The 20,835-nt window shown below is 34.9% G+C and overlaps 1 protein-coding gene and 1 pseudogene across 1 annotated transcript; both read right to left on the bottom strand.

Annotated features, from left to right (window-relative positions):
- Positions 1-8,623: 8,623 nt before the first annotated feature.
- On the bottom strand, positions 8,624-9,754 carry LOC130048792 (putative nuclease HARBI1). The gene has a single exon (XM_056145849.1). The coding sequence runs from the start codon at positions 9,752-9,754 to the stop codon at positions 8,624-8,626; it is 1,131 nt and encodes a 376-aa protein (XP_056001824.1).
- A 3,996-nt stretch (positions 9,755-13,750) lies between these two features.
- On the bottom strand, positions 13,751-18,527 carry LOC125661231 (uncharacterized; annotated as a pseudogene).
- Between the last annotated feature and the right edge of the window lie 2,308 nt (positions 18,528-20,835).

Genomic DNA, 20,835 nt, shown 5'->3' with positions numbered 1-20,835 from the left:
CTAGGCACCTGATCCCACCTCTGGTGTCCGTGTTTGCCCAACTATTTATTTCGTATTGCTTATAGGAGTTATGAGAATGGTCACTGTTCGTTATCTTCACCTTTCATCGCATATACACAACACAACTACACAACCCTTCAAAATACCATTGCATAAGAAAATTAATCTATCTATACTACGAGGAAGTACAACACATCACAAAAACTTCATATGAAACTTTTTTGTCGCCATTGTAATCTGACACCTTCGAGATATAAGGAAAAAATATCGTGATGTACTTGTCATCATGCCTTCATCATGCTAGTCTGCAATTACTCATCGTATTATGTTAATAAAGCAATCAAACCAATTATTTATTCTATACTCATAAAGATTAATCAATATTTTAAAAAATCCCAATTTATAGATGACTGAAGGCTATTGGACAATAAAATTGTATCTGTATTCAACAATCGATACACAAACTAACAAGCATGGCGATATATAACGACAAGTTGACACTATTCCAGTTTAGTGTTCTTGGACTGTGCATGGAAAATCAATACTCATCACTTTATATAATACTTCGGATTTCGGTGGTGAAATATCTCTGTTTGGGCAATCCAATGTGATAAACAAGGTTATACTGTCATATCATCTTCAATGACACACATTGATTTTAGCTACGGATAACTCAGTTTACTTGGTCAAAATATAGGGCTCACGGCATGTGCAACTGTTCAACATGAAATACTTATTATTTGCTTATAGCAGTTATGAGATAGATCACTGTTCGTTATCTTCACCTTTCATTTCACAATAGTTTCAATTAACATCTTCCCCTGACTTGTCATGAAAGGCAACAGTTATTTCACATAGTTTATTTTAACATGTTCCTACGTATTCTAAAGCATTCACTGGCTATGTCCTAGTATGATACTGATAATATATATACTGTGTGACCGTTGGACCGAGCGAAGGATGATATGATCATTGGTGTGTCCCAAGTGATAGTCATAATTCTGTTCAGTACAGTAAACTACAATTCATTTAAAAACATGTATTATATATGAGATTCCCCTTGCGCTAAACGTCTGGTATCAAAGGGGGATATCTATGAGGATGATTACAGGATCCGCCTATTCCTTTAACGCGGAGAATATAGCACCAACCGACGTAAACCGTGCATAGTGACGTCAGATTTAGCCTCGACTTTTTTCTTCGTCCTTCAAACCAAGCAATTATAAACAATAATTCATTTCAAAATATATATTATTTATGAAATTTTCCTTGCACAAAACGCCTAATAACATCTAAATATTAAAGGGGGATATACGGGGATAACAGTTCTACAGAATCCGCCTATTCATCTAAAGCTTGGAATATAACACCAGCCGACGTAAATCATGCATAGTGACGTCACATTTACCTTCGACAATTTTCTCTTTCAAATCAAACAATTATAAACAACAATACACTCCGTTTGCAATTTAAAAGACAGTTAAAAGAAAACAAAATTAACCAATAAATTCAAAGTGGTAAAAAGTAAGCGGAAATATATCGTATACTTTTATTTAAAGAAACTCATGAACTCGTTCATCTATTTAGTCGTATTACTGTTAATTGGCAAAAGACTGTAACAATGATAATCATACCATTCATTTTTAACAAACTGGGTTTTTGAATTACAAACTGCACGTTGCTCTTGTATTTTTGGTATTCAAAATTAAAACACGAATAACTGTAGAAGCAACTAATGAACAAAGCATAATGGCGCCGCCCATATGGATAACAAAAGTTTCAGTGAACGTATATAGAGATTATCTGTAATCATTTGCAGATTTTCACATTTTTTATTTTACGTATACGTGTTACGTTTAGAGCCTTGCTTTGCTAACGGGCCTTCGGCCCGTCCGAGCTTCGCTCGGTATAAGTAGCATGTTTTAGAGGGAGAACAATTGTTTTTAATCTGTTAGATGGAAGGTCTTATATCTTACCAGCCATGTCCTGTCTGTCGTACACTAAAACTTTTCTTACATTGGTATTCCGTTTCAGACCAATTCGTAACCATGGATTTGGTTCTGCAAGAGTATGTGCATGATGGAACTTCTTTATGCATTTCGTATTTCCATCTACTGCTCTGGAAGCAAGGAAAGACACTCCAGATGAGGATATAGGCTGTGCTCAACGATGCGAGAGCTGCAACTGTTGAATGTTGCTCATATAGTTAAATAAATTGTATATTTCAAGATTTTTCAAAGCAATATCAGTATGTCTGCTTTCAAATGCACCTTTGATTATTATTGCCATATGTGAAATGATACGTTGACTTAAATATCATATAAAACATTTCGAATTTCGTTTTCAATTGTAAATATGATCTTTCGTCTTTGGGCTTTTGTCAATTGTACAATAGGAGTTAATCGCAATAATCTTAGCAAAGGTTAAGTAAATAATATGGATATCTTTGCAACTTATGATTCCAATTAAATGTTAGAATATGGAACTTTGAAATAAAGGGGAGTATTAACGCACTTCATGAAATACCCTGGCATAAATAATTGGTGTCCATGCCCTCACACATTTTCAAAAATGATTTTTTTAAATATTTATGTCCCCATTAAAATAATTTCTAAAACTATACTTAAACGAAGGTAAGATATTCACGATATAATGAAATGAATAACTCATGGTTATCTATAGTTTACTTTATTTTTCTGATATGCCACGATACAATACAAATTAACATTATCTAGCTATTGGGATGCCCCAATCCTTCAAGGCACTATACATCATAGCAAAATACTTTGAAATACATCGAAAACCCATTCAGGCAATACGGATATTTATGTTGACAATTACCACACATACATTTTCTTCTTGTAATGTCATGTCCATAGGTTACCATTATTTTTATAATAAAGCACTTGAAAAACCGTACTCAATCATTACGTCTAAATGCCCGAAACAATCCTGGACTTTAACCCCCGAGTCATCAAAATATACTTCATTGTCTGCACAAGCATAACATCCCATCAAGAAGCTAACGGTAAACCTAGTATCGCTCCAATACCAGAAGGGTATAACGGTCACCCATGATCCAGAATATAACAGTCGCTAAAGAGTCCTGCTTTGAATTTGGATAGCAGTGACAACCTCTCAAGGAACGATAGTAGAACTTTTCTGTCAGGCGTTCATTTAAAGAAAGTAAAATTATTATGTACGGTAGAATCATCACAGTCATGAAATATTCTGCAGGCTGTCAACGGTTTTCTGATAAATATTACTATCGAGAGGATGTTATTCTTCCCCATACGATGCTGCTCATACATACACAAGGGAATTATATCTCCCGGAAGCAACACGAGGCCTGACCGAAAACGTGAGTTATTTATATTTGCATTCTAACATTTAGTGTGAATATGACAACTTCTGAGTAGTAACACAATCAAATGGGCAATCTTTTAAATAGGTTGAGTATGGATCCTGTTCAAAATCGAAAACAACTGAAATCATTTCTATGAGAGGGTAATGTTAATGGAAACAAAAAAGAATTTCTTGATCGAGTCGGATGTGATTTTTCTGGGGGAAAAGAAAGAAAGAATCTTAAACATCGAATTGGAAATCGCGCATGCTAACTCCCCTTGAAATATAGACCTCACACAATCCTACGAATGTTCGTTCTACTTAGTTTTTACTGTGAACATGTTTTACTGATTGCTACTTCCGGTTTTCTCCGTGTTCATGGTCCTGTTAAAAATAAAAATTACGTCAGTGACTAATAGGGATTTGGTATGCACCGGTCTTGCTGCAGAGCGATGTTAAATTCATTTAATGATAAAGCTAAACCATCTTTTTCTTCATTGGTTTTCTGAAAACCATCATATAGGTATGTCATTACAAGTGTAAATATGCTTTCTGCTACATTTTGATGTTTGCATTTATCTGCTTCAATATTGTATGTTTTGTTTTTGCACCCATGCAGTCTTCAACATTGAAAATCATTAACATTTCGAGATACTTGCAACCAGCGTGTTCATCCACATGCTTACTTCCAGGGTGTCTTTGGGCGAGCTGTTCTTGACTCGATAACATTGTTCTCACTTTCGAGTGGTCGCACAATCGCCAAGAACATCACTCGAGAACATTGCTCTCGGAACAAAATTTAACACCTCAGTTTGGTGAGGAGTAAGAAGAACAAACATGGCGGCAAACTAAAGTGAGCATGACCACACAAGATTTTTTTGCGTATATCATACAGATAAGCTTTGATTATGCTAATATTGTAACATTTTCTGGTTGCAACAATATTGTTATCATATATGCACCAATTACTTTCAAACCAGGGTGTATTTATTCACTTTTTGTGTCGAGAACGGAACAAGTTCGCGTTTCCTCTGTCATTATAGGTGTTTAAATTTGTATAATTCCTTATAGTAACCGGTATATGGAGTGCTTGACTTTCAATACACTTTTGAGAAATCTGGTGACAAAACTAGATTTTCGCTGCACACAAAAAAAGGAGAAGCAGCCAGGGAAAATATACATGTACGATGCGATAATGTAGCCCTCCTTTTTTCTGCGCAAAATTTATTGTTACCATCGCATTCAATTAAACGTAGTGAGTGGCATCGTGTAGCCTGTTGACACGTTGCAATGCACGTAATCTGAAAAACATGATGGAGAGGAGGCTTATTAATGTACTTACAAAATTTACCCCCCCCCTGCTTTCTGTGTTCATGCATCTGATATAATCAATGAACTCAACGTATCATTTTTTGTAGATGTTAAATCAGGAAGGCATAAAAAGTGGACATGTTACATTTGTAAAACTGCAGCAGCAACCAATAGTATAGACAGCTTGAAGGAACAAGAAGATTCAAATTCAAAGATCTTCGTTGACGGCGATTATGGGTATTAAAATAAAATTATAATGGTTGAATATATATGAATGAGACCTTTTTCACGATAACTGCAGTATTCTTCTGCAGGTGCGGTTCTACACACGGCGTGGGGGACTCGCATTAGTATTTTATATACCAATATTTCTCCTATTTTGACGAAAAATTTCTTAATTTTTTTTTACAAAATGTGTGTTTATGCTTTCATCGCTAAAGAATTAAGTTTGAGCGTGGTCGATAGGATCCTTTTCTTTTTTTAAATTTAACAAATTTATCTTTAAGCATTATATAAAATAACAAATCGGCCTTGTTGGTAATAAAAAGTCACTGCAGGTTTATGTTTTGTTTTGTAGAATATATCTCAGGTACCAATTTTGCAACTCGGCATTTCATGCTGACTGTGAAATTTATGAGCTCAGTACTTTATTAAATGGAGAAGAGGATACCGTTTGTTGTAGTATGTGCGCAGGATAAAGATATGGACGAAAATAACAAGTAAGACATTCATGGTACATATATAAATGTTTGCAGAAAAAATTGCATTTATTTAATCACATATCTACACGTATATCATTTTTTTTTTGTATTTGGGATCAACTGTATAAATTTCGCATTTTAGGATACATGTTAAAATTGAAACTGCCGATGGTGGAATCATTCGCTGTTTAGTTGATGCAGAAATTGCAGTACGTCTACAAAATGGTGTGTATGAAATATACAGATATTAACACAGATCGCCAATGGCTGTTAATTATGAAATAATTATGAAATAACACATGGAGTAAAATAGTGGGGGACAAATACCCTCTTGATTTCCTTTTATTTGACTAACTGATTAAAGACTGTCAATCAATAAATAAATCAAAGGAAATGTACCAATGGATTAATCAGAAGGGAACATACCAGGACAATATAACTAATTTCATAAAATGAATCCTGCATGATCCTATGCTGACGACCATTAACACAAAATTTAATGTATGTATTTACAAATCCAGAATACAAATCCAGTTTCATTCAGGCATTACAAGTCCCTCCGGAGACAAGTGATCTGGATTCCCAACCAAACAACATGGAATCACCACAGTCAATTGTATCACAGTCATCTGAAACTCGGACAGGTACACAACAAATAACAGACGTCACACTTTATACGCAAAAGATAGTTTCCCTATGGGATGTTTATATAACATTCCACGTCGTGGTAGGGCATCAACCGCGTTGTTAATGAAACTGACGTATACTGTTGGCGGTATGGTGACGGGAAACTTTTTTACACTGTGTATGAAGGGCAAGGTATGATAAGGACCTTATTTGCCCCATCCCTTCCATCTGACGTTATAAAACCCGTATGCAACGTGTATCTATTAAATTCAATACTCGATTCGAAACATATTTTACAATAGGTTTTTAAGAACTATTACCGTTATTGAGAGTCACACCAAAAGGAGGCAAACTTGGGTCCTTATCCTACCTCTTCTTTACGTTTGTATACGCCTGTCATAGACGGGGACGTATTATGGTATACCAATGTCCGACTCCGTCCATCCGTCCGTCTGTTCGTCCGTTTCACATGTCGCACTCTAACTTGAGAACCCCGTGATCAATTCACTTCACATTTCACAGAGTTATTGGAATTGATGGTCTTACGGTCTTTAAGGCGATATTTGGTATGTCACACTCTTACTATAGAACCCCTTGGCCAAATCACTTCAAACTTTGCAAAGTTATTTGATATCATGGTTGCGTGGTCTGTATTACCTTTTTGATAAAATTTCGATTTTCTGTTCAAGAGTTACAGGACTTTAATCGTCAAATTTAAAACTTTAAAACTTTGCAAAGTTGAAGACGGGCGTGTTATGCGCTTGGCGCAGCCGATTTTTTGTTTGTCAACATCCATGGATTTATGTACAAGCGAACTCATAGTTGTCCTATAGAAAATATATTTGATATAGAAATCTGAAGACGTGTGTACTCGATTGACTCCGCCCACCAAGAAACGCATTTCCCCTTAAACCTATAAAAGTACCACGAAACTTTTATGACTTTGCATCTCACCAATCACTATGCTGATGGTTTAGTGTGAATACAAAATGTTAATCGTGTTTATGACCTGATATGATAACAACACTTACTCTTGTAGACACCAAGTGGACTGGGAAAAAGGCGGAGATGTTAGTTTCTTTGAGAATAGAGAACGATTTAAAGTTTGAGATGATGAAGACACATAAAAGCTTATGGGATAACATTTCCATAAAAATGAAAGAGAAGGGATACTATTACACTGGAGCACAACTGTCAAATAAATGGAAAAGTATCAAAAAAGAGTATAAGAGCACAGTGGACCATAACTTAAAAAGCGGAAATAGCAGGAAAACATGCAAATTTTTCGATCAGCTGAATAATATATATGGCACAAAGCCTTTTACAAAGCCAGCATGTGTACTGGATTCGGATAGGTCTTCAGGCACCAGTTCAAACCTTGAGGAAAACATCCAAGATGTAAATTAGGAACAAGAGGAGAGAAGTGGAGAGTCGCCACATAAAAAGCAAAACACTCCAGGCCCAGGTAGGAAAATAAGAAAAAAGGCTTCTTCAACTGGTGTTGATCAGTTGATTGGGTGGATGAATTGCTATCAATAAAAATAGCAAGCCATGCAACAAGAACAGCAAGAGTTTCTGAAAAAAGAAAGTGCTGAAAAACTTAAAAGAATAGACAAATTACTGGATATTCTTAGTAAGAAATAGGAATATCATTATGTGAGAATGCATAAAGGTATGCAAAAGATGAATGGAATATTGTATGTTGGGTTTAAAGACGGAATGTGTTATTAAAACAGAAAAAAGAAATTCTGAACGCCAATTGAAAATGTTTATAGGGCTTCTTGCGTAGAAGGGAAGTAATATGAGGATTTAGAGTTAAGGGATCATTCATAATTTGCAACCATTTCAAATAAGTGTGCAGGGAATATATATGGAGATAGAGGGTTTCTTACTACATTTAAAAAGTTGTATTTTCTTTTAAGAATTAAAGTTATTACTCATTTGTTATTATATGTATATTCAGTAGATTTTGCAAAAGCACATTCGTTTTATTAGACCTGGGTTAAATTGTATTTGGGATATTATTGTTTGTTGATAATATCAAAAATGTTTCATGCACATTTTTAGGGAAACTTTGCTCACTTGTGAAAATGGTTGAAACTGTAGGGAAGAGTGAATTCACATTTGTCATTTTGTTTGTTGTTTTACTTTTTCATCTAATATAGGTAATATTGTTTTAGTTTTTTTTGTTTGTTATTGAACTTTTGTGATTGAATTAAAGTTTATAAATCGTTTTTTAAAAAATTCAATTATTACGTCTGACTCACCTGCATATTTGGGGTCGCTTTGTTTAACGTCCGAAAATGAAGGTACATGCATATCTTATAAACGGTAGAGAATCTCTGCACAGAAAATTGGTGGAGGATATACGATATTGGGGAGTGTGGCGGTTGGGAAATCATGCAAAAAAATCAAATTCTTTTAAAGGGCACAGAAACTCTCCCATACACATTTTTTGGAGATCAACCACTCATTAGTTTCATTATTTCAGCTAGAAAATAAAACGTACAAGGCAAAGTTTGAAATTGAAAATGTATTCGTAGCTTAAAAAAAACAATCCTTTTCAAAGTATTGACAATACAAATATTAAAACACATGTAACTACATGTATATCATCAAAAATTAAATTTTGCATTTCCTTACAAATTTGCTGCAATTGCATTTCTGGTTGCCTCGGCACTGGGTAAATTTACATAGACATTCCTGTAGTTATTAACATTCTGTGCCAGGTTCATTTCAATAAAGTCATCTAACTCATCTTCACAAATGATGCACAGGTTATGTAGTACACAAGGGGTCATGATTAAGTTGCATATGTCCACATGTTCTTTGCAGTAAACTTTTTGAAGTCGCCTACATCGGCCTTTTAAATGGGGATTCGCCCTTTCAACACACAGTCGACCCAAGGACAGGGCTTTGTTGAATAACTTTTGAGAGTTCGTTAAATGACCATTGTCTCGATATGGACTTAGCAACCATTTTTTCAAAGGGTAAGCACCGTCCCCGAGAATAAATTTCCCTGGTGTGATTTTGCGTCCTTGTTCAGGATCATCAAAATAGGTTGAATTTCGCAAGACTCTGGCGTCATCTGTACTGCCTGGCCAGCCAACATATGCACTATTAATCATCAGCGTGTCATCTACAACAAGTTGTAATTGAATCCATGCAAAACCTTTGCGGTTAATATAATCCGCGTTTCCCCCTGGGCAATTCACTATCGGGATGTGGGTTCCATCTACAGCACCGTCTATATTCCTAATTCCACACAGGTCGTAGAAAGAACGGGAAATGTCATTTTCGAGTTGAATGTTGGGCCACTTAATGTACCTTGCGCTGTGACGACAAATGATTTCTTCCACTTCTTTGATGTACGTGTTAACAGCCCATTCACCAGTTCCAAACATCATCCCGATCTCCCTTTGGCTATCTTGATTTGCAGCATACCACAAGAACATAAGACTTTTCTTATCGGGTGACACTGGAAAATTTCCCCCGTGGTAGTTTTTCGTCAGGGTCGGTGTTAAATCATTAAGCAAATGTTGATAAACATCAAAACATACTCGGAAGTGTCTCCGAAATTCAGTTTTTGACATCATTGGGACGATTATCTCAACAAATCCATCAATCTTTGGCCTTATTACTCTCTCTTTATCAATGTATTCCCAAACTATGAGAATTAAAGGCAATGTAGGATCAGCTGAATATATATTTTTGTCTCCAGCATCCACAAAGTCCTCGAACAATTGATACATAACTATTTTGCCCGCCATGTTTGTTGAACTTGACATCGTTCCCGTTGTTTGGGCGAAGCTACTGGAGAACTTGATCCTGCTCGACACTCGGGTCACCTAGAACACTTTCGCCCAAAGACACCCCAAATTATCTTCCATTCACAGCAAACACGACACTGAAAAATGTTGTCCATGATTTGTCAGAGTTCTAGACCAATACACCGCTGATCACCACTACAAAACGTAGAACATTTCTTCAATGCATCCCCATAGGTTGACCCTTTTGCCGAAAAGATCGTATTACTGCCTTTGCTTGATAGTCTTCCAAAAAATGTGAAATGAAACTCCAGATGACGTCGACACTGGTGGTACACAACTAGGATCGTAGTTGTAAGGTAGATAAACGTTAGAGAGAGATCTAGCTTACACATTTTTATATGTTATACAATAGAACTATTTCAACTGATCTGCAGCTCTTATATTACTCCTTGCAGACATGAGGCAACTGTGTCTATAAAAAAGATAATGAATACAAAGGTTAAAAACCTGAACTTTCTTAAAGAGGCATAGACAGTTTAAATATTTATATTCAATATCATTTGCGGCAAAAACATGTTTTCAAGTCCGGTGTAGTCAAACAAAAATAAGCAAGATAATCATCTTGTAATAAAATATACTCCCTTTTCGCAGAATATTCATAAACCACGCTTCTAAATCGAAAAAGAGGCTACTGTCGTATCCAAGCATAAACAAGTATAGCGTCGACCTTAGACGGAGGCAAGAACGACAGGCATTGTTGCGTGCCGAACTGTAATGGAAATGGACGCCGCAACCCAGAGTTCTCTTTTCATCAAATCCCACAAAGATTGGAGCTTCGCAAGGCTTGGATACATGCTATTCGGAGGGATCCTGGTCCATTATTCAGAGTATGTTTATGTAAATGTGTACCAAATAATACAGAGAGATGACCCCCTTATATCATAGAATTAAGTAGGCCTCTAAATAGGTTGGTCCTTGCACGTGTGTACGTCAGTGCGTGTTTAATGAAATGACTTCAAACAAGTCTTAACGGGTTATAATCTTTCTAACAGATCTGTGATCAAACAGTTGTTTGCTCACGTCATTTTAAGAGGGACGACTTCAAATGGACCCCAGTAAGGAAGACACTCAAGAAAGAAAGTGTTCCTTCCATATTCAACTGGAAATCTGACGAAAAACCTGCACGACGGGAAAGTTTTAGGCATCCTGTTCCAGAGAAAATGCCTAGATTTGACACTGATGAGAATAACAACAACTCGGTCTCAAATGAAAATTTAAATTTGAATGTGGAGAGGTAATGGCATTTTAAAAATCTCTATAATTTATGTGATAGTCAATCAGAATGAATCAGGATATATCCATAACATTATATAGGCCTATGTGTGTGTGTGTCATTTTACTTAACAGAAGGTCAACTAATTTTACAAGAAGCACATGTAATAATTGAAGCAATGTTTCTTTTTCTACCTTCAAATTTAATACTATTTCTATTTATAAACAGTTGAAAATACTAGGAGAATCAAGGCACATATAATTTAGCAATAAGTATGATTTAAGTTTCTTCAGTGCTGCTGCATATCATTGGGACTTTCAATGTGGAATTGGTTTTACTTATTGTTCATGAATTATTCTCAGAATGATTAATCAATTGTCAAACTAATTTTATTCATGCTGGTTTGCAATTGTATTGAACTATTTTGAATAATTCAACTCACAAGATCAACTGCTGCTGCACAGTAGGATCCTGGATCATCAAGATCTTTGTGAGGTATGGAATTTTGTATTATTCATTCAGACTTAGAAATTGTATTGAAATATTTTCACTATAATGATGGTCTATAATAAAAAAAAAATACTGTATGTTATGCACTTTGTTAAAGTAACATGCTCTATATAACTTTGAAAATCATCTGTGCTTATGTATATTTCTTCTTCTCTTAATTCATAGTATGGATGCTGTTCTTTACACCACCATGTTAATTTTGAGAAAATTATATTCTTATGTAATGATTTAATATGCATGATAAAAATAAATACATGTAGTTTAAAATATCTACCAAGTTCGAAAAGGTATAGAGCGTGCTCGTATAAATTTCACATTCATCAGAGATATGCATACTTTTGAAATATATAAATAAATGAATACATCGAAGTACACAAATACTTATTACTGACACAACACAGAGATCCTTTATAAAAGATAGGGGGGGGGGGTGATCAGTCTGTAACTGGCTATGAAATTGTTGACTAACTTTTCAATTATTTATACAGTATGGATGTGCATTAAAATATTGCAGCAGTATGTATGAAGAAGTGCAGCCTGAGACAAATAGGGTGAATGAGTTAGAGGATTTGCTGAAGAAGAAGGAAGAGGAAATTCAAAAATTACAGCAACGACCTGAGATAGAAAGAGTTGGCATTCAAAGATTTTCAAATGACAATGCATTAATTTCATTTTATACAGGTTTTGCATCCATGGTCATGTTTACAACTTTTTATGAATTTATCAAACTTGTTGCTAATAGAATGACCAGTTATTATTACAGATCTTCTGACAGAATCAACCAGCATGTACTGGTGGGCAATCCGAGGAACATGTTGCTCATTGACGAATTGTTCATGTTTTTATGCCGTTTGAAATGTGGTCTTATGGAGCAGGATTTGGCTGTAAGATTTGAATGTCATTTGTCTACTATAAGTAGGAAAATTATTACATGGGCAAATCTTTTATACTTTGCTCTTGGTAGCATACATATCTGGCCAAGTAGAGGGTAAATAAATGAGAACATGCCTAACCAATTCAAAAGTATGTATCCCTCTACACGGGTAATCATTGATTGTACAGAGTTAAAAACAGAGAGACCTTCATATCTTGTTCTCAGTTCCAAGTGTTATTCGTCATACAAAAGCTCTCACACATGGAAAGGACTTGTTGGGATTGCTCCACATGGAGCTCTGACCTTTGTATCAAGTTTGTACACAGGAAATATGTCAGATGTAGAAATTACCAAGCTTTCTGGCCTGATTGATCTCCTGGATAGGGGTGATTCAATAATGGCAGACAAAGGATTTGTTCTGAACAAGGTATTAGAGGGGACAGGTATTTCAGTTAACACGTCCCCATTTCTCCAAAGTCAAGGTCAATTTTCAAAGCAAGAAGTGGAGCAAACCCAGGTGATAGTAAAACTAAGGATACATATTGAGAGGCATATCCGCAGAGTCAAGGAGTACCACCTTTTTGATGGTGTCATTCCCTTCAGTATTGCAGGAACAATAAATCACTTATGGACAGTGGCAAACATGCTAACTTTATTCAAGGGTCCTCTTGTCAAGGAATGGAAGTAAATTGAAGATGAAATCAATCAGGAAAATGAGATAAATATATACACTTATCAGAATATACAAATTGTACCAGAATTGTACCAGAAATTAAAGTAACATAATACAAGATCTATAAATTTCATGACATGTAATTAACGGCACATATTACCTGTGTGTTGGTTGTTTTATAAATAATAACAATAACTCTAATTAATTACACAACCATATATATAAGTAACTTTCATTAGGAAAGTTTTTAAGCCCCCACCCCCTCCCTCCCCCTGCAACTAATGTTGGAGGAATATTAAATTTGTCCTGTCTGTCCAAAAAATTAATCTGGCACATAATTTTAAATGGTAAGTGATGAAGCTCACAGTCTTGATATGTGAGAAAATTTGATTTGATACCAAAGTGTCTGACCTCATGACCTTGGAGATTGATCTATTTTTAAGAAAATATCTCCTGAATTATTTAAGCCATGCTTTCAAATTTTGTATATAGATTTCTTATGGCAAGACTTTGCATTTAATAACATGACCATTGACCTTGATACTTTGGCATAAACATGTTGAAACTGAATGGAAATAATTAGCAAATCTTGAATAGATATAGAAAATGCTACTTTAAGTAATGAAAACATTCCTTCAGATGAAAACGATTTATATCAAATACTGATCAGCCTTTCAAGTAATGGTCAAAATAAAACATATCAAGCTTTTCTTTCATTTCTTGCCATCTACTTGAGTCAAATGTGATAAGCTCAAGATGAGATTCATCTGAAGTCCAAACAAACAAGTAACACCACTCTAGTCCTGTTACTGCAAGCTGCATCATAATCTGATGAAAATAGTTATGTGTTCTCTTCAGCTTAAACCCATTTTCATCCTTATTGAGGTAGACACATTGTGATAGGGGGTTGACAGGACACTTGATTTCCAGTAAACCATAACATGGAGTAAGGGAAGGGCAATACACCTTTCTGTCTGGGCTAGGTGCCAACCAAGGTGACCATGGACTGACACATATTCCACAGGGATAAATGTTGACATTGTCATTCATCCTCTCAAAATACAGAAAGTAGTAGAACATAGTTTTAAAATATTACTGACTATTCTATATGTTTTATTTATATGTATCATTTTTTTTTACATGAAATCTTTCATCAATACATTGGTGCTTTCTTCAAATCACCAATCCAAAGACCTTAAATTATGACAATATTATTTATATTCAAAAGATCTTGTAAATTTTGTGTATTTATTTATAATTTATGTATTTATCAAATTGATATATATGTATAGACCTATGCATTTAGTTTTCTTTGGGTTAAATGCCTAAGGTATTTACAACTGGACATATAATAAGTGGACTAGTTATTCTAACAAATATTTGTGCCTGCATTTATTATCAAATACATGAAAACATATATTGTAAGAGTTCTTACTGTTACAAATGCTTCAGCTGCTGTAGGCTCACATGCTATCCCATGTCTCATACTGGCTGTCACCACAGATCTGGAGGTCCTTAGTTGCTCCACCAAGGGGTCATAGTCTATACCAAAAAACAGCATTGTTTGAAAATTTGTTTTTGACAAGAAGTTGTTCAATGTCTTTAATTTGTAGCTATTGGTCAATTAACTAAACAAGCTAAGCTAAGGCACCACCGAGGGCTACAAATTTAAGACATACAAGAAAAATTGAACTTTATATTGTACTATATATACAATTGTTCTCTAGAATAATAATTCATGATCTTGTCTATTTCGTTGAATTGAACATGTTGTATTTTAAGTGTAAATATCAAATTAAAAATGCAGAATCTTATTTGAAATGTAATAATGTTCATTACATGTATCAAGCCGATACATGTATCAAGCCGATACATTTTTCACATAATTACCTTTTCTCCTTTTCACAATGGAACCAGCAATATATGCCGTTATCCTATCAAGCCTAATTCTGTGCCATTTGGGATCCTGTGACTGTAACTGAGTCAGAGATTCTATCTCTGAAGCCTCATCAGTAGTGACACTTAATGAGTCAGTTTTCAAATGTTTTGTTTCAGATAACACAGTAGATATATTGTTAATCATCACATTTTGAGATGGTAATTTAGGAAAGTCATCAGCATCCAATATATTCAGAATTAAATTACTGTTCATTTTCTGCTGCACTGCAAGTGGACTCCTCTTGGGGAATTTGCCAAACTTCGTGTCTACAACTTTCTCCTGACGTTCTAAATTTACCACGCTCAAAAGCATACAGGTGTCGTCAACTTCCTCAAGTTTATCACACAATTCCTGTAAAGGTAGTTCGGACACATTTTCAATAGGGTTGTATAATGTTGTTCGAATTCCTCTAGGTGTCACATATGGGTTCCCCATATCAAAACCTAACACTCGAACGTTGTCAATGGAGCTCCCTGCTACCTTTTCCGCTCTTGGTACATGCCATGTTTGTGGAAGTGAGGTTTTTGCTACATCTGTTGGAATAACCAGCATTCCAGTTGTTTCCATATGAGCAAGGGTATACAAAAGACCTGTAATGTGACCACATGCACCAGAGGTTCCAATTGGACAGGAGCAACTGCTGTCATCCCTTTCAAATATTGGTCCTGATTTTAGATGTATCTGTAAAGACAAATTCAAAAACAGTCAGTAAAGTAATGTAAATTTAAATATTTTAAAACAAGTATAGTTGAATTTAGGTAATAATTTAATAGTCAATTCATTTATTGTACAGTGTTTAACAACAAGTGGTCAATGGGCCATATTGCTCACCTTGGGCCATATTTAAAGAATTTCCCTATAAATTTGTATGTAAATCTTTTTTTCCCTAGTGTGCCCCCACCCTAAGTCTGGGTGCCGTATGTTAACAAACTTGAATCTACAATATGTCAGGAAGCTTTTATGTAAATGTTAACTTTTCTGGCCCAGTGGTTCTTGAGAAGAAGACTTTTAAAGATGTTCCCAATATCCCAACTGGAAAAAAATTCTGCTTTATTCTGGCTCAGTGGTTCTTGAGAAGACCATACCCTAGTTTTGCATTTTTGTGATTATATCCCCTTTGAAGGGGGTATGGCCCTTCATTTGAACAAAATTGAATCTCCTTCACCCAATGATGATTTGTTTCAAGTTTGGTTGAAATTGGCCCATTGGTTCTGGAGAAGCAGTCGTTAGTATGAAAAGTTTACAGACAGACGACAGACAACGGACAATCAGAAAAGCTCATTTGAGCTTTCAGCTCAGGTGAGCTAAAATGAATTATACAACTTCAATGCAGTGATCAATACATTGGTACAGATGTTGATATGAATGGGTTCATCTGGAGGGAGGAACCCCCCACATACATGTATGGGTGAGTGACCACCCTATCAAGTTGGACTCAATCCCAAATTGCGGAGGGGAAACCCGAGTTCTAAGCAAGCATATGCTTTATCCAATAATTTTTGTATACTGGTATTTGTGACTGTAACTTACAGGCTAAGTGGTACATATTAGATGGTATCTCAAAAATGTAAATATAATAATTAGTCATTATGATACATATGACTGATAAAACATCATAAACAATCAAATTGAATATTACCTCAATTGTGTGTGGAGACTCATTTTTCTTCTGTGATCGGTAGGATCTAGCTTTAACAACACAGCCATCATCCAATTTATACACTACAATAAGAAATGTTTGATTAAAATTTTATTACAAGTGTATATATATATATATATATATATATATATATATATATATATATATATATACATATATACAACATATACTATATATAACAATTTTAACAATTACATTATGACTACAAGATAATGATACACATGTATACCTTAAATACACATGTTAAGGATTTCTATATTGATATTGGTCTAGAGTTGGCTCATACAATGTAACAATACTTATTGAAAATGTACTGTATAAGAAGGATGCTATATGGGGAGTTGTTGTTTTGAACACAGGGGGTACCGAGGGACAGTGCCTGTATGTACGTATTATGTCAACTAGTCGTGTACCCTAAGTATTCGAGATAGCTTATCTATAGTATACAATATTAACAATTGAACATTATAACTACATGGTACAATATACACATGTATACCATGATATATGCATGTTATGGTTACATGTATGATGTAATGTCTCATGTGATTAACATTGTCTAAGCACATACTACTAGTAATACAGTGTATTATGTATGAACCATGATAAACCATGTTTGTACTTATGCACTCATTATAAACATGACATGTTGACTTGGTAATGCACCATCCCGTGCTATGTGTTGCATTTAATACAGTGAAGTATTAATCATATACAGTACATGGCCATTAGTGAGTCATCATTCCATTTTTCACTATATATTTCATTGAAATGTACCTTTTTGAAAAAAAAAATTATTGCAACGTTCATATGTAGCTCATCTTTCTGGATATAATATCAAAACATACAGAATTGTTTGTAGTTTCTTCACGTGATTTCAATATAATGTTATATGTAGGTGTTGCGGTGAAATCACACATCAAATGCAAAGTTGAAACTTTACGGCACAAGTTAATTGCATGTACTACGTTAAGTATTAATACCATGTTCAAAATGCCTCATGTTATGAACATTGTTTGTAGCTCATAATACTAAATTACAGTGCACTTTTTTTCTTCTTCTCATAAATATTACATACTGAAATCTGTCAAATGCATTATGATTTAAACATATTTTATTGAAAATACATATGTATTAATAATAGTGATGTATGCCCAGGAGGGCCCTAATTTGGAATAACTAAATCATATGATGTATATATGCAGGGGCTATAAATTGATAAAATGATGCAAGTTTGTCATAAATTAACTCATTGAAACTACAACTTTATTTATCATTCAACAAAAACATATGGTTTTTCAGCAGGCTGGGAGGCTATAGGCCTAAAACTTTTTTTCTGAGGAGAGGTCGGGGGGGGGGGGGATACTTGGAGATGTATACGATCGATCAGTTTTATCAACAATCATCGTATTTAATTCATATAGCTAATTATTATGTAAGATCATCTCTTCAGTAGACACCTTTGTTACATGCTGATATGGTGTACGTTACAGCCACAAAACGATTCCAAATCGATCAGTTGATAGTATCTGTCAAACTGATCAGCTGATAGACGATTTGACCTACCTCTGATATCCGAGATGTATTTCTCGCTGAAATATTTGTATCCCTTGGAAACTTCTTTGCATCCTTCACTCTTGTTTAAAGTTTTTATTGTTTCTTCAACAAAACCGAAGGTAATGAGGGGGACAATACTGAGATCTCGCGTTGTGCAACCAACCGACTTCGTACATTCCGCTAAATCCGACATGTTTGTTGTGCGTCGATACCGATGGTAGCCTCGTTTTCGATGTGGTATGCATATTTATGAGCCTCTCATTAAGAAAGGAGTATATGATGCTCATTGCATAACGTTCGTTTTCATTTACAGATATGTTGATTATTACACCTAAATAATCACTTGATTTTTTAGTTGGGTAGCGTTAAGTGCTTAAGCACCTCTGTGAGGGATACTGAACAAAGGTAAACATAATCAAACAATCTTTTACTGTGACATGATATAGCTTTAATCACAACGATATACATCAGTGTATTTTGCATGTACAGAGATATCTACGCAATTTTATTCAACGTTGAGAAATTTCCAGCACAGTGTAAACTTATCTATCATTTCGACACTTATGGTGTTTGTGATTCCTTGTATTAATTTGATACCGTGGCATTCACCTTAGTTATGTGGCTAGAGTGTTTGCTTCGTGACTAGAGGTTGTGATTTCTAGCCCCGCTCGTGCGATGTCAGCGTGAAACCTAAAACGTATAAAATGGTGACCGGCTAAATATATTTAAGGAAGATATGTACACCTTGTTAGAGAGGAAAAGGTATAAGGGTACTCTCAACATATCAGATATAGGGTTCACTCGAAATTAAAGACATCGGGGTATTTCGTATTTTCTTCATATTTGGGTATTTCCTTGAACATAAATGACAATGACAAATAAACAAAACATCTTTACAACAAAAAACGTGACTTCACTTTCTTCAACGTAAACGTTCCACATGTTCATAGCGATGTTCCATCATTACCTGCATATATTGTTTACAAAACCTCATCTACTTTGATGCCAAACACCATATTATATGTGTACTCAGGCTAAAATAAGTTGATGTTACAGGGGTTCAACACTCTCGTACAAAATCAACATGTTGCAATTTTTACGGCTGTTATAACACTCTAAGTTACAAATATAGCGTGTCCTTAAATCCAATGCTATCTGACTTGTTTCATACCAATATTTAGGCCGTTCTTTATCTAATAATTTTGTCTACGAATTACTCCGTTTACCTGATCAAAGTATACGGCCCATAGTAGGTGTGACCGGTCTGCAGTGGATATTTAATCCTAGTTACCTGACCTATCTCTGGTACGTCCTGGCGTCAATATTTACCATACTATCAATTTCTATTCTTTATAGGAATTATGAGATTGATCACTGATCTTCATCTTCACTTTTTTCATTTTGTTAACAGTGCTGACTGGAAGTTAGGAGTAAATGGACATTTCTATATGTACATGTACCCACTTATTCCCTGCGTTTTATCTACCCAGATAGCATCAACTCTGTTTCATTCAAGAATTACAACATTTCTTAAGTAGGATTCTGCGAATTTTACAGGAAGGGGGAAGCGATTTATGTTGATACTGCTATAACTAATCATTATGTGTGATAACTAACCTCAAATATAACTATGTTCGACTGTTTTGTTGAATTGTTAACGATACGACTATTCTTTTTAATATTCGCTGGTAGTTGTAAAGTAAATATGTCGATACTTTACCTCTCTAATTCCGTTATAGTTCAATGATATGACATATTGTGTTTGCTATATATTGCAGGAACTTGGAAATGAATAAATATTGGGTGCCGTAACTGACACATGTATACTCAGACGAAAATATAGATATGATTATTTCTGGTATATGAAATACTAAATTTGGCTTAACAATGGACATCTACTTAGCGACATGAATTCTGGCGACGTGATAACAGATTTATGAAATGTCATTTTTACTAACATTATATAATTCGGGTAACTTTAACATTTATCACATTTTTGGTGGCAACTATTTTTTTTCCGCAAAATCACTATTATTGAGGAGAGCGAACAAATGCGGAGTTCGTCCCGTCCGAACTTAAAGTTTACCCTATATACGGTTACTTCATCAGATCCGTAAATGTTAAATCTCAATCTGAATAACTTTAAATTGGATTAGCTTGATGATAAAGTGAAAACAATGAAGCGTGATTAATTAGATAAATCACGTTGAATGTATAACTAGGCATCCGTTGCTATGCTTTGCTTGACCGAGAAGCTGTGATTGTACATACGTTTCAACATTCTTTGTGTTTCAATGAAAACCAACGCTTTTGTCATCCATTAGATTTACGAGATTGATTACTGACTGATCACTGATCATTTTACTTTTCCATGTGTTAAAACTGCCCCACTTATTTATTCGATTGTTAGGACCTTATTGACATATATTTCAACTACGGATAACTCCGTTTACCTGATGAAGATACAGGGCTCACAGCGGGTGTGACTTGTCAACATGGGATGCTTACTCGTCCTAGGTACCTGATCCGACCTCTGAAATATCCAGGGATTCATGTTTGCCAAACTATCTATTTTGTATTGCTTATAGGAGTTAT

Source organism: Ostrea edulis, chromosome 7 (genome assembly GCF_947568905.1).
Source record: "Ostrea edulis chromosome 7, xbOstEdul1.1, whole genome shotgun sequence".
NCBI classification, from domain to species: Eukaryota; Metazoa; Mollusca; class Bivalvia; order Ostreida; family Ostreidae; genus Ostrea; species Ostrea edulis.
This window is presented reverse-complemented; position numbering and strand designations above follow the sequence as displayed.